We start from the raw sequence: 18,249 nt of genomic DNA, 5'->3' as shown, positions 1-18,249 counted from the left end.
TCCAAGGCAGGGACGTTCCCGGGGGCCCAGGGAGAGGGCACAGCCGGTGCTGCAGCTGACCCGACACCCTTCCCTCTCACTGTGGCCACCAGGGAACTCAGACACACGGCAGCAGTGCCTCAGTCCCGGCGCAGGGCCACGTCTGCCACATCTGCCACAGACTGCTGAGATGCTCAGGAGCAAGGGTTCCTTCCCTGCTTCCCACGGGCTGCGCGGAGAGGAGACGGCTGTTGCTGCCGCCGCCCGGCGCCCAGGAGAGGCAACCCCAGATCCAAGCCCACACAGAGGACGCCAGGCCGGAGGACGGCAGGTGCTGCCTGTGTGATCGTGGTGACGCGTCCCTGCCCCCAAACCCAGATGAGACAGGCGTGTTAAGAATACAAAAATACACAAAACAGAAAAAAAATAAAATTTCAAAAAACAGCAAAAAAAAAAAAAAGAGGTTTTGATTCATTTGTGTTTTCTTTGTGAAAAACACCTCCTTGTCAGAGTGCGTCACTAGAACGTTGTCACTACAGGTGACAGGCAAGTTGGGGCGCGAGAGCCGGTCCTGTGCGCTGCACGACACGGGGGCTGTGGCCCCCACGCTCGAGCGAACGGGCCTGTGGGCAGCTGCCACCGTCAACAGCGGGCCTGACCCCAGCTGGACACACCCACAGACAGAAAGAGAAAATGGAGCGCATGTGTCCTTCGGTCTCCCTGTCATTTCCCAAAGTGATGGGCCACCAAAGCCACCGGGCTCTCCACAGGACAAAGCCAAGGGAAGTGTGAGGCCACAGAAAACAGAGAGAGGCCAGATGATGTGAACGTTTTTGTGAGAAAAAGCCTCCACTCCACCTTCCCCAGGACGGGTCAGCGTCCACAGAAATGCCTGAGGGAGGCGTCCAAGGAGCCACCCAGCCCATGAGGTTCGGACGAGCCCGAGACGCACGTCCTGGGGAGGGGGCAGCAGCTCTGCCGCTCTGTGCGATGACGGGTGCCACACAATTTCTTCTGATCATTTTGGTGGCCACGGAGGAAGTGGCAGGACGGCACGGCCTTTGGCCCAAGATGCCCTCTCTCCCTGCAGGCTTGTACAGAATCAGAGAATTCCAGCCCGAGAGCCCCCATGGGGAGACAGGAGGCAAGCCCTTGGGTTCTTGAGCGCTTACGAGTCAGCTGGGCGTGTGCTTAAAACACAGGGTCCCCAGGGTCCACCCGTGAGGCCTGGCTGAGGCCCAGAGCCTGCAGGGACACGCACACCTGGTGTTCCTGGTGCAGGTGACACCCCCCCCCCACACACACACACAAGGCCAGTCAGTCCTGGGTCAGGTCCTGCGGCTCTGCTGTGTGGCCCAGCGTCTTGGCCGCGTCGACCTGGCCTGAAGACAGCTGGGCACTCCGGCGGGACAGAAGACGACGCACTGCCTTCTGCAAGAACTTGGCCTTTCTGTCAAACCCTCCCGTCTCCACTGTGACCAGTGCAGACACCTGCAGGCCTTGGGGGACAGTGTCACACAGCAAGCGCGGCCCGAGGGTCAGCTGGGAGGCAGGGACCGTCCTGCTGCCGAACTCCCGCCCTGCCCCCGCCAGAAGGCATCGTGGAACTCGCTGGCTCCGCTCCGAAACCCAGAGCGGTTTTATAACCACTGCCCGGCCCACAACCCCAGCAAGGCCGCGGAGGCACCAGACGTCACCTCCCCGATGTGAGCTCCGGCAGGGCTGCGGGAGTTTCCGCGGTGACTGAGCTCGCGCTGCCGCCCCTGCCTGTGAATCAGCGCCTCCCCCGTCCCCACAGGCAGGTGGCTTCCGACTGAAGATGGCAGATGCCGTGGGAGGGCCCGCCGGGAAGCCGGGGCTGACGTTCCGGGCCTGCGGCGGGACCCACACTTGTGTTCGTTTCTGGCAATAATAGCCATTTCCTTTTGTTTGGAATTTAAAAGCAAAAAACCAAAACAAAACCAAGAGCAAACAGTTCTCCACAAGGACTTTCTCTCAGCCGCCTCCACTGCAAAGGACATTCACGTCCAACGTGGCCAGATGGGCTAGCGGGACAGATGGCGCCCAGACCCACGTCCTCTGGAGGAGGGCGAGTGTCTACCAGCTCCGTACAGGCCCCCTTGGCTCGCCCCTCCCTGGTCCCTGACCCAGCCCGGACTGCGGTGACGCCCCTCTGAGTGCACCCAGGGCTCCGTGCAGACGCGCCCGCCCACCGCCTGCTGCTGAGTCCAGTGAGGCCACACGGCCCCTTGGTGACAGGCCCCCCCGGCGGAGCATCGGGGCTCCCAGGACGTGGGGGCAGGGGGACGTGGGGGCACGGAGACGTGGGGGCTGGGCGGCATCGGGCCTACAGCTAGCACAGACACACGCGTGCCTGGCCACGTCGGGAACAGTGAGCGGGTCTCGAGCTCCCTGCCGAGCTCCCCCGTGCTCCAGCGGACGAGGACCCCCCGCCAACGACCCCCCTCGCTGCGGGGACCAGGACTGACGCCTGCTTATTCCCGAGGAGGCTCTGGTTCCACACCCTCCCTGGGGCCCCAGCTTCCACTCTGCTGTCAGCACAGCCGCCCCCCGCCCCAGTGCGGTCACCCCCAGGGGCACACACGAGCTTGCTTACCACGTCGTCCAGGGAGAACTGGGACCCCTGTGCGAAAATGCAGCCGTTCATGGCGATGAGGGCGCAGCCGTCGTAGTACAGCCGGTCCCCGTCACAGCCCTTCTGGTTGGCCAGCAAGTAGATCCCACCATTCTGGAGAACACACACGGCTGCAGGACCTCACCTCCCTGTGCTCAGCCCTCCCGCCACACCAGCGAGCGCACCCCTGCAGGGAAACCACACGCACACTGTGGCCCTTCCAATGCCCGTCGCCACCCCTAGCCCCCAGCCCCCCAGGGCCCTCATGTGACCGGAGGAGGTGGGAGTCCAGGAAGGACAAACTCCTCACGGCAAAGCCGAGACCCCAGGCTGGCTTCGCTGACCCCAAGCCTCTCCCGTGATTGTGCCATGCTGCCCAATGAGAGAGGCCACCTTGAGGGCACTCCCCGTGCTCTGGCTCAGCGCCAACGAGCCCGCGGCACTCCTGCAGCCAGCACCACGACCCTGGGGACAGGCCCGGATGCGGGGGAGTGAGCCTGTGGCCGCTGGACACCATAAGCCAGGTGTCCTGCTCCAGGGAGCGGGGACAGCAGCGCCTGCCTCGCCGGTTGCCGGGGTTTAATGAGGGCAGGCGGGTGGGGCCCCAGGAGAGGAGTCCGTGCACAGTTGCTGAGCCCTGGCCATAACCACGGGCACCGGCACCTGCCACACAGGCCTTGTCCACCTGGGCTCCAGGTGCTCAGGCATGGGGGACGCAGCACCGGCCCACCGTGCGCACACCCCGGCATCGCGGCCTATGCCTACCTTGGCGGTGGCCGTGGTCACCAGATCAACCCTGGTGTGGGCTTTGCGCAGCACGTGGTGGCTGCCCGAAGCATTGGTGAAGATCTCCACGCCGTCCAGGCCCATGTCCACGTGTGGGCTGCGGGCAGAGGCGGTTGACAGGAAGAGACGGGCTGCACACCCACCCCGCCCTCCCCAGCCCCAAGGTCCCCAGGCCACGCCGCCAGGGCTGCCGCACGCGGGGCCGGGTCTGACCTGCGGGGCGTCCAGAGCTCCTCACAGATCTCGCTCCCGATGCAGGTGTCCCGGGTGGCCAGCACCGCGTCTCCAAAGGGCACGGTCTCCTGCAGCCAGAGGACAGGGCCCATGAGACCCCTTGGCCGTGTCCCATCCGGGCTGAGTCCTGACCTCACCACCTTTTCCTCCCCATCCCAGTGTGGAGCACCCCCAGCCCACGCGCCCTGGCACCAGCGGGCATCTCACTAGCTGGGGGCTGTGCTCTGCGTGGCTGCGGGGCTCACTGTGTCCCTCTGCACTTGAAGCTTCCGTCGGCACAAACTCCCACAGTCATCCTCGTTATTAAGAATAAAGGGTCTCATTTAGCAAGGGCCACTCTACGTGAGCCGTGGCACCGTGCACCTTTCTGCGTCACCCACGCTTTTGCTGGCCTGACCCGGTGGTCCTACCCCTGTGCCCAGAAGGACCCGAGGCTCATTCAAGAAACCTGAGAAAGATCGCCCAGAGCCCAAGGGGCAGGGCCGGATGCCAGCGTGTCTGTCACCAAGAGCCACGTTCACCAACCACACATGGCAGGAGCTCCCCAGGAAGGCGCAGAGTCCCCCCTGGGATACCGGGCGGGGTGTGGAGGCCCTGAGCCCCCCACATGCTGACAGGCCATGCCAACGCCACTGCTACATGCTGGCACGGGTCCAGCTTGGCCACCACCCATAATCCCTAAGTTACAGAAGAGGTGTTACTTTGCTCAGCCAAGAAATGATCCCGAGGCCTGGAGCACATCCTAGAACACCTGGCCGAGCTCCCTGATCTGTGCGTGTGCGTGTGTGCGAGACACCCATGCTGCCCACGGAAGAGCCACAGTGTAAACCTGGCCCTTTCTTCTCTGATGCCTCCTGCCACGGACGGACTAGGTCACTGTTCACTGTGGCTGTGAGGAGAGCCCTCACCCAGGAGCCCCGCTGGCTGCTGTGGGACCACCGTGCCCCTGCACGACGGCCACGTGGCAAACGTGAGCACGTGGGCACGGCTGCAATCCACACCCCATCATGAGAAGGCCAGGGTCAGAGCAACAGGCTGATGAACCACACAGCTGTAGCCAAAGCCAGGCTCACGGACTATCCCTCCTCCAGGGGCCTGAACGGTCCACGCAGAGCAGGTCCTGGGCAGTCCTCACCCTCTTCCTGGACACATCCCTCGACCTTAACCCACAGTTACTGAAGCCAACTCAGGGAACCACCGTCAAGCAGCTACCCCGCAAAACCCTTCCAGTGGCAGATCCTGGATTTCAGGATACACCAGGATCCCACGAGAATGAAATGGGAGCATCCCACGGTCAGGACTGCAGTAGACACGCCCGTTTCAGACACAGACACCCACGGAGTCTGTTCTGGGTCACGATGACTTTAGAATGTGCTCACTGCCGCAGTTCAGGGTCAGAGGAGTGTCCAGGTCACTTGGGAGGTGACCAGACCTGCCATCACCTCAGCCACGCCTGTCCCCCACTGTCCATGCAGAAGGCACTGAGCCCAAGCGGACCCCTGGAAGGGCCTCGCTCCCAAATCAAAGCCTGTGCCAGAGGCGTAGTCTGGCTCCCGGGTGGAGGTAACGTCCATCTGGGGGCCAGGGCGGCCACTGTCTGCTGTCCTCCAGGGACAAGGCAGAGGAAGCCACTGATGCAAAGTGGCCAACGGGGCGGAGCCTCGTGGGAATTGGGGGAGGGGCCCTGCTCTGGCTCAAGCCCGTGCCTGAGACCCTGATGAATCCCGGCTAAGCCGTCCGCTGGAGGGAGTCCGTGCATGGCCGTGAGCCACCTGGAGTGTAGCCATCGGGGGACAGAGAACTCTGTGTCACAAGCTGACCTGTGCCTATTGGAGCGCTGCCCCCACCACCACTTCAGAACCTGACCGTGTCTGGAGCGGGGCCTTGGAGGACGTGGTTAAGGTAACATGAGGTCACCGGGGTGGCCCTGATCCAGGGTGACCAGGGTCCTCAAGGAAGAAGGAATCAGGACACAGACACGCACGAGGGATGACGCCGTGAGGACCCAGGGAGAGCACGGCCGTCCACACACAAGGAGAGAGGCCTTGGGGGGACCCACCCTGCCTGCCCCACCTCCCGCGCATCGGCCTCCAGGGCCGAGAGGCAAGCATCTGTCATTCAGCACCGTCCCCTCAGTCTGGGTGCTGTCCTATGGCAGCCAGAGCCCAGGGATACCCCGGCAAGCGGAACGGGCTGGCAGGCAGAGCCCCGAGAAGGCGGGGCCCCCGCAGGACCCTGTGTCCCAACTTCCGACCACCTGTGCGAAGCGGACAGAGCAGGGTTCCAGCCGTGACCCCAGCGGCTTCCCGTGGGAAGAGGGTGGACGCAGCCCCCGGATCAGACCGGACGATCCCAGCTCGGAAGGCCAGGCCAGCCACGTCCAAAAGACACGACAGATGCCAGATGCTGGGTCGTCACACACTGAGCAGGCAGCCTTGGAAAGTCTTCCTTGAGTTTTGCAATTAGAAGCCTCCTTCCCCAACCCCAAAGTTGGCTGCTTGGGTGGTCCCTTGACCCAGGCAGCAGCCCCAGCAAGAAGGAGCCCACTGAGGTGGGGTGGGGACCCCTGCCCCAGCTCCCCTGGCACTCCGGCTCCCCTGGTACCCTGGCGGGTGAGCTGGAGGAGAGGGGGAGGCCCGAACGGGCAGAGCAGCACTGAGGTGGGAGAAAGGAGACGCCCAGCACCCCCGGGGCTCCAGCCTTCCTGCTCGTACAGGAATCTCTCCCCGTGTTTGGCTTTGTTCCTCCCCCCGTCAGGGCGGGTGAGGGTCCTGCCCCACGCGGTGTGCGTTAGCCCAGAACAGGGACATCTGGCTGGAAAATGAGATCCAGTCACACTCACCTGCTGCGTCACATCCTGTATCATCCGGGGCAGAAAATACTCCTCTGTCTGCCTGCGGAGGGAAGCACCACAGACCTGAGGACCAGCATCTCAGAAAGCAAGAGGACAGCATCCCAGCATGAACAAACACCGGCCCCGAGCTTCGAACCCATGGCTTGGTGGAGGGCGGTCAGCTGCGCACGCGCCTTAACCGTCCCCCTCGGGGGAAGAGAAGCACGTAGGGTGAAACAGGAAAGTCCGGTGCGTTCTCCTCGCGAACACCACGGTGCCCGGGGGCTCCGACCGACTTGGCTTCCCCACGCCTTGCGGTCCAGCGCTCCTGAGACACATGTCACAGCCGTCCCTGCAGAGCCGTCACGCTTCCCCCAGGAGAAATCCAGCCGGACGTCCTGATGGGTCTCTGAGCCCAGAACAGCACACGGCATTAGCCAACACGACCGCGAACCCGCCATCACCGAGAAGACCGGACGGTCTCCCAGCGGGACGAGACGGACAGTCTAACACAGAACTTGGGTGACAGGCCTCCCCAAGGGCTACGCGGAGAGCTGGAATGTAAAATCTAGTTCACAAATCCAACCCCAAACGGGCTGTTACAAGACGCACCACAAAGACCCGGAGTTACGTAGATTTCTTCTCTCTGAGAATTCACGAGAACCTGGGATGGCGGCAGCAGCTTTTACTTAAGTCGGTTATAAAGCTGGGAAATGGGAGGGTGCTGCCTTCTGTCCTGCGCTAAGGACGGGGCACGCGGCCCTGCTGACCTCCGAGACACCCTGCCGTCCCACAGCGAGCGCTCTACCCACCGCGGGCAAGTCTGCTGATGGCGATGTCACTGCGTCAAAACGCTCATTAAAGGGACGAGTCCCCCCACCCCACAGTTCCCCTCCTTCCCCGCCACCCCCACCAGGACCCACTGAGGACGAGACCAAAGCAAACCACCAGGAGACGGTATGCGGTCACTGCTGCGCTCAGTCTCTGCTCCAAGGCCAGCGATCACCTTGTACCTGGCCGGTGAAACTCGCCGGGCTTCACCCAGAGCAGACATCACGAGTACGGGCCCTGCACGGTAGCCCGTCATCCGGACCTTGGCTCAGGCTGGCCCGACCTCCTCCCACCGACCCCACACCTGACCCCTCTGCACAGCCTATGCCCTTCTCTGGCTGGATACCCTTTCCTCCCAGCCAACACCCTCTGGAGAAACCTAGCTGTGGACTCCTGCCAAGAAACCCGTCTTGGCGCCATGAGCCTTCTCTGCCCGGAACAGCTACAGAGCCCCAGTGACGCCTGCCTCACCCCGCTTAAATCTGGGGGCACAACCGAGAACATAACGAAAACGAGTCGATTCTCAAATTCTCTGCAGTCAAGAACTGGATCATTTTTTCTCATTTTCCCAGGCCTGAAGCGGTCACGCGGTCATCACTATGGTAGGGACACAGGGACGTGCCCCACCATCGAGGCCATTTTGGCGCGGCGCCCGTGGGTAAAAACCTCTGTCGTTTCAACGGTGCCGACGGGACAGCGGCGACTCTAGCTCAGCGTCGGCCGCGACCCCGCCACGGGCGTCACCACGCGAGCGCCCGTCTGGAGGAGCCGCCACGAGACCCACACGTCCACATGACGGGGACGTGCGACACCAGACTCCCAGGAAATCCAGAGACAACACGCCCCAGGAACAGATCTCAGAGAAGAGATGATCAGACGGTGGGAGACAGGAGAGCCTGTGCGCGATGAAAAGGATCTGAAAAACTGGGACCTGCACAGATCTGAAGAACAGAGTCTCCGGCCGGGCACAGCACAGAGGACGGGGTTAGAGGAATGAGGCCCCAAGAGAAAACACAGGTACGTGGGCGGAGAGAGGGCTGAAGACCCGGACTCGTGGCGCCCGACGGCGAAGACAACAGAACGAAAGCATCCGAGAGCGGAGACAGAAAATATTCCCCAGATCACAGCCCCGACAGCAGGGGCCCCGGGGGCTCAGCGGGTGAAGCGTCTGCTTCGGCTCAAGTCATGGTCTCAGGGCCCTGGGATCGAGTCCCGCATGGGGCTCCCTGCTCAGCGGGGAGCCTGCTTGTCCCCTGCCCGTCCCCAGCTCGTGCTCTGTCGCTCTCTCTCAAATAAACAAATAAATCTTTAAAAAAAATTAAAGTCCCGACGGTCATGTCAACACTGCCGGGTGCACACGGGGCGGGCAGGAGGAGCCCGGCAGCTGGAAGCTCTGCCCGCGAGGCACGGCCCTGCCGACAGCTGTGCGCCTTGACGGCCGCCGGCCGGTGCACCTGCTCCCGGCCTCGACGTGCCTCACACGGTCCCCGCTGTCCCCAGCCTGCGGCTCCCCGCGGGCGTCCTGCCTCATCCCCGCGAGGTGCCCACAGGTTCACAGCACGGGGCGGGGGGGGGGGGGGCAGGCGCTGCCCCACCCCACAAGGCCATGCGCAACTGTTCTGTAAAGTCGCCCTTGGTCTGGTGCCCTCGCGGGGACCTGGTGTGCCCCAACGGTGCCGCCGGCTCGCACCGGCCGCAGCTCGCACTCTCCGGCACCGGCTCGCCCGCTCCTCGCGTCTGTCAAATCTCACCGTTGTTCTTTGTACCTGTAGTTGCCCGTCTGAGTTTCTCGGATTGAGAACTTTTTCTGTTTTCTATTGATTCGGGTGTCCCTTATACACCCGAGCAGCAACCTTCGGGCATTCGGCAAACACTGCTGGGTCCCCTCCACCTGCCGGCGCCCTTCTCAGAGCTAAGGAGACCAGGAGGACAGGGACAGGCCACACTGACGCCGGCCGCTCGCTGCACGCAGCGCGTCACACACGACTCGCGTCACACACCGACTCGCGTCAGCCCCGCAACCACAGCCCTGCGGTGTCACCGCCATGGTGGGCCCCAAGGTGCACAGAGGTCAGGTCGCTTTCCTGGCCCCAAGGGGCCCGGCCGGGTGGCAGAGGCGGGGTTCGACCTCCCACCACCAGAGACGCCTGCTCTGTAAGAGCCGCAAACAAGCCCTCCGAGAGGCTCGTGCTTGACCTAAGCAAGCACGAGAAAACGAGAGCTCTCAGAAGATGGCCACGTGCGGATTCCGGCAGAGATGGAGGGTCGGGGGATGGAATCTTCTGGAGTGTGAAAAAGCAGAGCTAAGACCACCAGAGAAGATGGCCCAGGAAATCGGATCCCCAATCAAGAGATGTTCCAGAAACAGAGCCGAGAACAGAAACTCGCCCAGAAAGGATGACCTTTCTGGAAGCCAAGGGTCACAGGGCCACAGAGGGCCTCACACAAGGGCCCAAAGACCCACACCAAGGCCCGTAGAACAAAATGTTAAAAGAGCAAAGGTAACGAGAAGCTTCTCCCCCAGCCCTGGAGAGAAGAAAACTCGGAGTAGCGGCAGGCTCCTCCCCGGCGAGAGCACAAGCCAAAGACAATCCTTCAAGGGACACAACTAAAACCATGCAAAAAAGTTCTGTTGAACCTAGGGTTGTTTTTTAAATTCTGCAAAACTATTCATCACACATAAGAGCCCCATAAAGACATGTGCAGGCAGGCAAGGTAGCAGAACCCCCTCAGTGATCCTGCTTAGAAAGTAGCTATTGGAATTTACCATAGGAAGTGGACTTGGTCTTCCCAGCACTGAGCTGGCCCTAAAGGTGTCATGCTAATGGTGTCAGTGGGAAAGGCCCGCTGGTTGCCGGGGCCGACCCAGGAGCTGGAGCTTTCGGACCCGCCTCCGGGACTGGGGAGGCACCACTGGCTGGGGGTGGAGTTCAGTGGCCAAAGGCCAATGATTCCATCAGTCACGCTTTCACGAAGCCTCCAGAACACCGTGGAGAACAAGGTTCGGGGAGCTCTCGGGTTGGCGACCGCGTGGAGATCTGGGGAGAGCGGAACACCCCAGCTCCGGCCCCGTGCATCTCTCCCACCTGGCTGTCCTGATCACATCCTATTAGAGCAAACCGTGGTCCAGAAGTCAACCTCAGAAGGGGTCGTGGGAACCTTTGAACCTACTAGAAGCCATGTGCCTGCAAATGAGCAACTCCTCAGAGACAGTGACGCGTGGGTCAGTCCAGGACAGGGAGAAGTCCCCCAGAGCTGTGCAAGGGGTTGCATGCCAAAACCATACCACTTCCTATATAAGACTATGGAGCATTCGAAGATACATCACTGGAAGCTCGACCTGCAGCAGCAGCAGCACCCGGCAGGCACACTGGGCGGGTCTCTCAGCCCGCGGGTGACCGTGCCCCTCAGGGCACACCTGGCAAAGTCAGGACACATCCGAGGCTGTCACAAAAGAACTGCCTGTAGGGGATGCCAGGGGTGCTGCCATGCCGTGCGCTGTGCAGGGGATAGCCCGAAGCCTCGGGCCGAGACCCCTAGACACCAGATGCTCGAGGGGCCACAGTCGATGAGCTTCTGTACTAAACCAGCCACTCTGTAACCAGCAGCCTCAAGAGTGTTGTGCTGGAAACGGCAGGAACGTGCCCCGGGTTCTCACGCACCTTCTCCAGGATGTGGACCACGGCTCCGCCCAGGGAAGACAGGACACAAGCGTCCAGAGTGGCCACGACCCGCGCGTCCTGCTCGGGGCAGCGGGACTCACCGGCTCCGGGACCACGGGGTGAACCAGCGCAGCTCCCGGTAGTTGCCCTCATTGGCCAAGGCCATTTTGGGTCTGATGAGCAGGATCTTCCTGCGGGCAGGAGAACAGGACGGCGCCTGAGATGAACGTCTGGCAGCCAGGGGCGGCCCATGGGTTTGCCCTCCCCTGACAAGGGACGATGACCGAGTCGGCAAGACCCAGCAGGTGTGCTGTGTGGGCAGCTGAAGTCCGGTGTCTGCCGGGGAAACAGGCACACCGCCCTCCCTCAACAACTCCCAGCCAGCGGCCTCACCCACGGTCTCTCCTCATACCCGGAGGGTCTACGGCGGGCAGAGACCAGAAGCAGTGACATTAAGGACCCGGCGTTTCTGGAAGCTGCCGCCCAGCACACGGCTCCCATGGTTCCAGGGACCACCCGGTTCCCGGGGGCACGGCCAGGGCAGCAGAGCCTGGGGGAGGCGGCCGTCACTTACCCATTGAGAAATATCACCCTGCAGTTGTAGCGGACATTTTTGTGCATGACAGGCCTGCGGAGAGAGAGGACACACGCGTATCTGTGAACAGCAAAACCCCATGTCCATTTCCGTGCGAAGCGTCCTCAGGCCTGGGAGGGAAGCACGAGGCTCCGTGGCAGCTTCCGCAGGGGGCTCCTGCCCTGGCGGAGGCTCCAAAGAGGAGGGACTCTTCTAATGGAGCAGTCATTCCGTCTCCGACTCTCCCTCTCTCCTGGAACATTCTCAGACCTTCCACGGCTGCCCCCCCACCTGCACACAGCCCTGTCACCGTGTCATCTCTCCGTCCCCTACTGGCCTCAGGCACCAGCCCCTATGCCTTCCCGGTTCTCCTTCAGCACACCTCCTGACCTGCGGCCTGTGCCCCTTCTAGGAGGTGGGCCCTCTCGGGGCCGGGGGTGCTGAGACACGTGTCCCCCACTCTGCCTGGACCCATCCCACAGACAGTGCACTTCCCGTCCCCCCCCACGCCGGACCGTGTCCTCCCCGTCCGCAGGAAGCCATGGGCTCTGCTAGGGCAGAGCTGGGCAGGCATCAAGGGCGTCAGAATATAATCATTGTTTTGTTCAGAAGCTTATAGGCCCAGATAAATGCTGGATCTGGAAAAAAATATCTTTATAAATATGATTGTTAGCATTTTAACAGTAAAAAGTAGAAAATTAAAAATAGGATTACAGGCGCCTGGGTGGCTGAGTCCGTTGAGTGGCTGGCACTCGATTTCGGCTTGGGTCATGACCTCAGGCCCCACATTTACTCCCTGCTTCTCCCCACTCCCTCTGCCCCTCCCTCTCTCTCTCTCAAATAAAGAAATAAATCTTTAACAAAATAGGATTATAGACTCCAAGCCCCCAGAAGAAAGCGGAGTACAGGAGAGCTACCAAACACAAGGGCAAACCAGAGGGAGACAACACGGCCAGAGCAGGACCGAGCCCCTGTGCGGCCTGAATCAGGACACGCAGGAACGTCCAGGTCCTAATTTCTGGAGCCTGGGACCTGACCACCTGACGTAGCGAGGGGGCTTTGCAGACGCGATGACTAAGCTACAGACCCTGAGATGGGGAGACGACCCCGGATGCCGGGGGCCGCGCAATCAAGTCACCAGGTCCTTACAGGAAGGAGGAGGGACTCAGAGCAGGAGCTGTGAGCGAGGAAGCAGAGTGGCAGGGGACCGCTACGTACCCGCGCCGTATACACCTGCGTCCCCGGACCCCGCCCCCTACGTACCCGCGCCGGACACACCTGCGTCCCTGGACCCCGCCCCCTACGTACCCGCGCCGGACACACCTGCGTCCCCGGACCCCGCCCCCTACGTACCCGCGCCGTATACACCTGCACCTGTGACCATGGGGTCCGCGCACTGATGTGGAGTGACGTGGCATCATCCCAGAACTTACCGTCAAGTAAAGAAAGTGCCACGCGTGTCCGCGTGCGGCAGGGAGAACGCTGGGCTCCCACTGCGCTCCCTGTGCTCCCACACGCCCGGGAGCTTCTGGGGGAACCTGCAAAACCGCTTTCTGGAGCTGCCTCCGAGGGGGACTTAGGGGTCTAGAGGCCGGCGAGGGAACAAAACCCACTTTTCAGCAGAAGGCCTTTTGTATCTGGAACGGGCCGGCTCCACACCCCCCCGCAGGAGAGCTTGCACCTGAACCGTTCTTCTTTTCTGAGTCTGCCTTCCCGACGCTCGCGGTGGCACTTACATTCCCACGTCGCAGATGATGTCCCGAGTGACCGGAGATTCCAGAAGGGCAGCCAGGACTTGGAGCGAATGCAAGAGGGTGTCCGACTCGTAATAATGATCCCAACACCCATAGCCACTGCAGAGGAAGGGAGCAGGCGGGTGAGCCCCGGAGATGCCCCAGGGGAGGCGAGGAGGGGGGCAGGGGAGCCCGGGAGACACTGGGGGGGCAACAGGGGCCCACGGGCCATCGGGGTCAGACGTGCGGGAGTGCAGCCCAAGACTGCACTCTCTAACCCGAGCTAGGATCACTGCTGCAACAGAAGATGTGTTTCCCCGGAAATGAAGAAACCTGTGGCCCCCGGCTCTTCCTTCTAGCTTTAAATTACACTGAGAAATTCTCGCTTGTGTCAACATGTCCACCGATGGGTTTTTTTTTTTTTTAAACTGTAAACATAGCCAAAATCATATGGATCTACAGAGCCGGACCCACAGGAACACGCTCCTCGGGCAAGGGGCATCGTTACCCTTCCGTGATCACTCACAGAGCGACTCGTAGCTCCGGCTGGGGGTCCCGCTGGTAGCAGGCCAGACGGCGTCCCCCAGAAGCCTGCATCCCCCTCCTACCCTCCAGAGCCCGTGAACATGACCGCACTTGGGGAAGGGTCTCTACAGAAGTCACTAAAGATCTAAGGAGAAGAGGAGCCCGAAGGACTTGGGCAGGTCTGAATCCGACAGGAGGACACGACATGGACGGGGGCACAGGAAGACGGAGACGGGAGGCACGCGGCCGCAGGACAAGGGACTGGGAGTGACCGCTAGACGAGACAGGACGGGCCCTCCCCTGGAGCTTCTGGAGGAAGCAGGGCCCTGTCGACACCCTGATTTGGGGCTTCTGGCCTCCAGAACCAGCTGCCCGAAGTCACCCAGCCTGTGGGACTGTGTTTCCAGCAGCCCCAGGAAACTCAGAGCTCCAGGATGTCATGAAACGTGAAGACAGGCTTGTGGGCAGTGTTCTGGCACGGGTGTGCCGGGAAGAAAGCAGAGAGCGTCGGGAAACCACTTCCAAATCTTCAGAAACGTGGCCTTCCTCCTGTGCAGTGGCTTGGGAGCCATGACGCAGGTGCCGAGCAAAGCTTGTGCAGGCGGACGCAGACCTCCACAAACGGGAATTTGCATGTTTAACGTCTAGAAGGCAGGCCTCTCAGCCTTGGGTTCTGAGAAGGAAAGTCCAGGTTCTCAAAGGAAAACAAGATCCAGGAGACGCCCCCGGGAGGGCTCAAGACCTGCGCTGGCCTGTCCTCTCCTGGGCAGAGTCCTGTTCCGGGAGTCTCGTGCCCTGGTGGCACCCGCGCCACATGGGGGGACCGGACAGTAACGCATGCCGAATGTGCAGCCGTCAGTGGGCCCCTTGCCCCTGGGGCTGGCCGACAGCTGGAGGGGCATTTTGTAACGGGGGCTGTAAGTGCCCCCCGCCCAGTTTAGGCAGCAATCTTCTGTCTGCAAAGTCTACCAAATTGGCCCAAAGAACACAGCCTTACTGGCAAAGGACGTCTAGGTCCGCAAGTCAGACTGTCCCAGTGGCACCAGCCCCTCACTTCCCCTCCAGGTGCCCCTTTTGGGGCAGGAGCTGGAGCCCTGACCACGAGGGTCAGGAAGTGGGTGAGCTCTGGGAACGGGCTGGGCTCCCCTCCTGCCCCAGCTTCCTCTCTGCAAACTGATGCAAATAATAAAGAGGGGCCTGAGGGGGCTAAAGATGACAGGATACCGCCATACCGTCCTGGGATCCATCTTTTAAACTGACAGGTCCAGGTTTGGGGGCCAGGCGTGGGGAGAGCACAGGACTAAGAAAGGGGCAAGGACCTAACCTGGAAGCGTCTGGGCCACGATAAGTCTGGGGGACGGGGCTACTGAGGGCAGCCCTGCAGTGGGAAGAACAGACAAAATATAAAGACAGAGCCAGGACCCTGGGGGTAGAGGTCACATAGACACACCAAGACCCCAGGGCCCGAGGAGTGCCTTGAAGACCACGTTAAGTGAGGGTACAAAAGCCCTTGGCTACTATGGGAGACACAGGCCGAGCTGAAGCCGGGTTCCAAGCACAGAAGTCCAGCTCATGAGGAGGACAGGAGTGGCCTTAAGGACAGATACAAAGACACTGGCAAAGAAACGCTGTTTACACGAAGCCCAGAAACCGAGGTGGGGTCATGGCCCGAGGAGGGACTTCCGATCCCACGAATGGCCAGGACTTGTGCATGTGGGAACCCAGAGGGCCGCGGACATCTGTCACAAAACCACGGTAGTTCGTAAGACACTTAAACGCGACGACCGCTTGCTTATTTCTGAATAAGGGACAAGGAGGACCCAGCTTCCCGATCGCTGCGAGAAGGCAGAGCGGAAATGACCACTCACACTCGCTGTGGAGAGATGCCGAGACCAGGAAGCGACGTGTGCTGACGGCCACACGCGAAAGGGAGGGCCTGGGAAGGGTGGTGGGCTCCGCCATCAGCCCAGCTGCCGCACTCCAGGCGACCAGCAGGCCCACTGGCCGGCTTCCGATGCCCCTCGGCAGGCCCGCACAGCCGCAGCTCTCTGTGCCACCCCCTCCGCTGCGTTTCCGCCGCAGGGAGCTGATGCCGGTCCCTCCGCCTCCCTGCCCTGCGGGGTCCGTGTTCAGGCCTCACCATATTTCCAGTTCCGGTCCCAGCCTGTATCTTGCTCCTTTGCGTTTGGCAATTTCGATACCTGAGCGAGAGAGAGAAGTTTCAGTGCTTACACCGTGGCCGGGGGCAGACGAGACACTGCTGCCGCGGCATCAGGTGGGATAAAAACCAGACCACGAACCGGGAACCGGAGCACTCAGCGATCTCCCGGACCCCGCCCCACGCGGCCCAGGAGCGGCTGTCCCACAGAACCTGCTTACACCGGCAGGACACAGGACACAGGGCCCGCAGGACTGACCCTTAGCCTGGGGGAGGAGGAAGCCGCACCCTCGTCGCTCATTAACGGGCAGGTGTGGAGGACGGAGTGCAGTGAGAGGGCGGGATTCGAAGGGCCGCGGCCTCCAGCGGCACCACCGGGTACCAGCAACCTCTGGTTTGAGACAGCAGGCCCAGTGCCCACCTGCCGGGGAAAGGCCACCGGAACAGAGACTCGGCTCTGGCCACTGACCGCCTCGCTCCAACGACTGCTCTGTGCTCAGGAGATGAAAGCAGGTTGAGGTTGAAGGTCTAGGGCACGTTGCTGAAAAGATGGCCTCGTGTGCACCTCCTGTTCTTACTGCTCTTAGGAAACCCTCTTGCAAGGAGTGGCTGCGAGCAGACGGGCTGGCGTGAGCACACCTGTGGGGCTGCCCAGGACAGCCCCGCTCCGGCTGTAGGTATGAGTAGTTGGACCTTCTCCTCTCACAGATGAGCTGGTGCTAAGGCTCCCATATGGGGACCCTCGCAACAACCACACCCTAGTCTCTAAGCTCCCAGGCTCGTCCCTTGCTCTGCTCTGCTCCTGGGGCCGGCTTCTCCCGCAGTCTACCCATCGGGATGGTCTCCAGGCACCCGACACAGGAACAGCACTCCCGCCTGTCTTGAAGTCTGACTTGCTTCAAGCTCACGTGCTCCTCGCTTGCTGACCTGGAGATCCCTGGATGTGCCGCAGAACCAACCTGCTGTCCTTGAGATCATCAGACCACTGGCCTCCCGGGGTGAGGGACCTGGCTCTCCCAGATGATGTACCCTGATTGCATTCGAGAGCAGCTCAGGGGGTGTGGGGATGCCAGTGAGTCCATTCAGGGTCACGGCCGCATCCGACTGCCGCCTGGGCACCTGCTCCTCCCGCACACAGCCCCCCTCCCTCTTCCAGAACCTTCCCCTTTGAAACCCTCGGGCTCCCCCGGACAGGGGTTAGATGGCCTCTGACACGTTAGTCCACCATCTTCCTCAGCTGCCTGGTTCCTGAATAAAGCAACTTTCTCCCTAACCCACCCCCATCACTGTTGCTCGAGTGTGGACGGCAGGCTGCTGGGCCTGAGTTGGGAACCAGTTCTCTGGTTACAAAACCATGTTTCCTGGGACACTTCTTCACAACATCCTCCTCGCTGGTGGTTGGCCACGCTCTCCCCTGAAAGCCTCTAAACATGGGCAACTTAGCACCTGTGGGCAGCTGGGCCCTGGATGAGCCACACCGGACCCCAGAGGTGTGAAGATAGGTAAGCCTCAGCCTCTCATCGCGGTCCCTACCTCTGCAGCCAGACTTTCCCTACCACGAGTGTACACCAGGGGTCCCCCCAGGCCCGGTAAGCCACCCCCTATTCAGGAGGGGCCCGCGAGGGGGGTGGTCCTTATGCATCATCTCATCTAACCCCCAGGTGGGCTGCGACCTTCCAAAGAGCAGGGACGTGTGTGCGTCGTCGCAAGCAAGCAGGGGCCGGCCTGGACCTCGGCCCGCCCCCACCCCGTGACCCCGCCACCCCGCCCGCCCCTGCCCCACCCCGTCCCTCCGCTCCCCCAGCACCTGTGCCCGCCGCACCCCGTCCCCCCTCGCACCTGTCCCGCCCCGGATCGCCGCTCCCCTACCCCGGACACACACCCCCGCCTTACCTTGTCCTCCCACTCCCCCACCCCGCCGCCCCAGACTTACTCTGTAAAATCCTCTGCAAATTGCCCTCGAAGTCCAGGGCCCACTGGTTGAGCGCGCAGGTGGCCACGGTCACCTTCCGGCCCATCCTGACAGCAGCGGCTCTTCCGGGTCGCCCCGCGGGTCTGGCGGGCCGCGGACAGCCCAGCCGCGGCGACAGGCCCCGCGCCACGCCCCGCCCACGCCCCGCCCCGCGCGCGGAGCTCGCGGCCGCGCCTGCGCAGGAGGGAGGCCCGGTCCCCCGCCCCTCCGCGAGCGCCGTCCCCGGAGCCCGCCGCGCCGCCCTCTGCTGTGCGCCCCGCCTGCGCCCGAGCGGCCCCCGGGGTGCCTGGGCAGCCGGGCTGCTTCCCTCGCCGTGTGAGACACGTT

General features: G+C 62.2%; 1 protein-coding gene across 6 annotated transcripts in view; it reads right to left on the bottom strand.

The window, feature by feature from the left end:
- The window catches only part of NADSYN1 (NAD synthetase 1), a 32,852-nt gene extending 14,781 nt beyond the window's left edge, over positions 1-18,071 (bottom strand). For 2 of the 6 annotated variants that reach the window (XR_006602354.1, XM_045066382.1), the window contains exons 1-9: positions 17,884-18,070; positions 15,933-15,993; positions 13,271-13,387; positions 11,535-11,588; positions 11,062-11,151; positions 6,477-6,528; positions 3,614-3,702; positions 3,380-3,497; positions 2,597-2,728 (exon numbers count right to left, since the gene is read on the bottom strand). Coding sequence is in view for 5 of the 6 variants with exons in the window: in XM_045066382.1 (XP_044922317.1) it covers positions 2,597-2,728; positions 3,380-3,497; positions 3,614-3,702; positions 6,477-6,528; positions 11,062-11,151; positions 11,535-11,588; positions 13,271-13,387; positions 15,933-15,993; positions 17,884-17,968 (798 nt within the window). In the remaining variant the exon portion in view is untranslated. Of the gene's footprint in view, positions 1-2,596; positions 2,729-3,379; positions 3,498-3,613; positions 3,703-6,476; positions 6,529-10,960; positions 11,152-11,534; positions 11,589-13,270; positions 13,388-15,932; positions 15,994-16,209; positions 16,668-17,883 lie in introns of those variants that run through there. The other 4 variants (XM_045066377.1, XM_045066370.1, XM_045066376.1 and 1 more) reach the window with 4 other exon arrangements.
- Positions 18,072-18,249: the final 178 nt, after the last annotated feature.

The sequence above is a fragment of the Mustela putorius genome, unplaced genomic scaffold (assembly GCF_011764305.1).
Source record: "Mustela putorius furo isolate JIRA1106 unplaced genomic scaffold, ASM1176430v1.1 tig00000127_pilon_pilon_pilon, whole genome shotgun sequence".
Classification (NCBI taxonomy): domain Eukaryota; kingdom Metazoa; phylum Chordata; class Mammalia; order Carnivora; family Mustelidae; genus Mustela; species Mustela putorius.
This window is presented reverse-complemented; position numbering and strand designations above follow the sequence as displayed.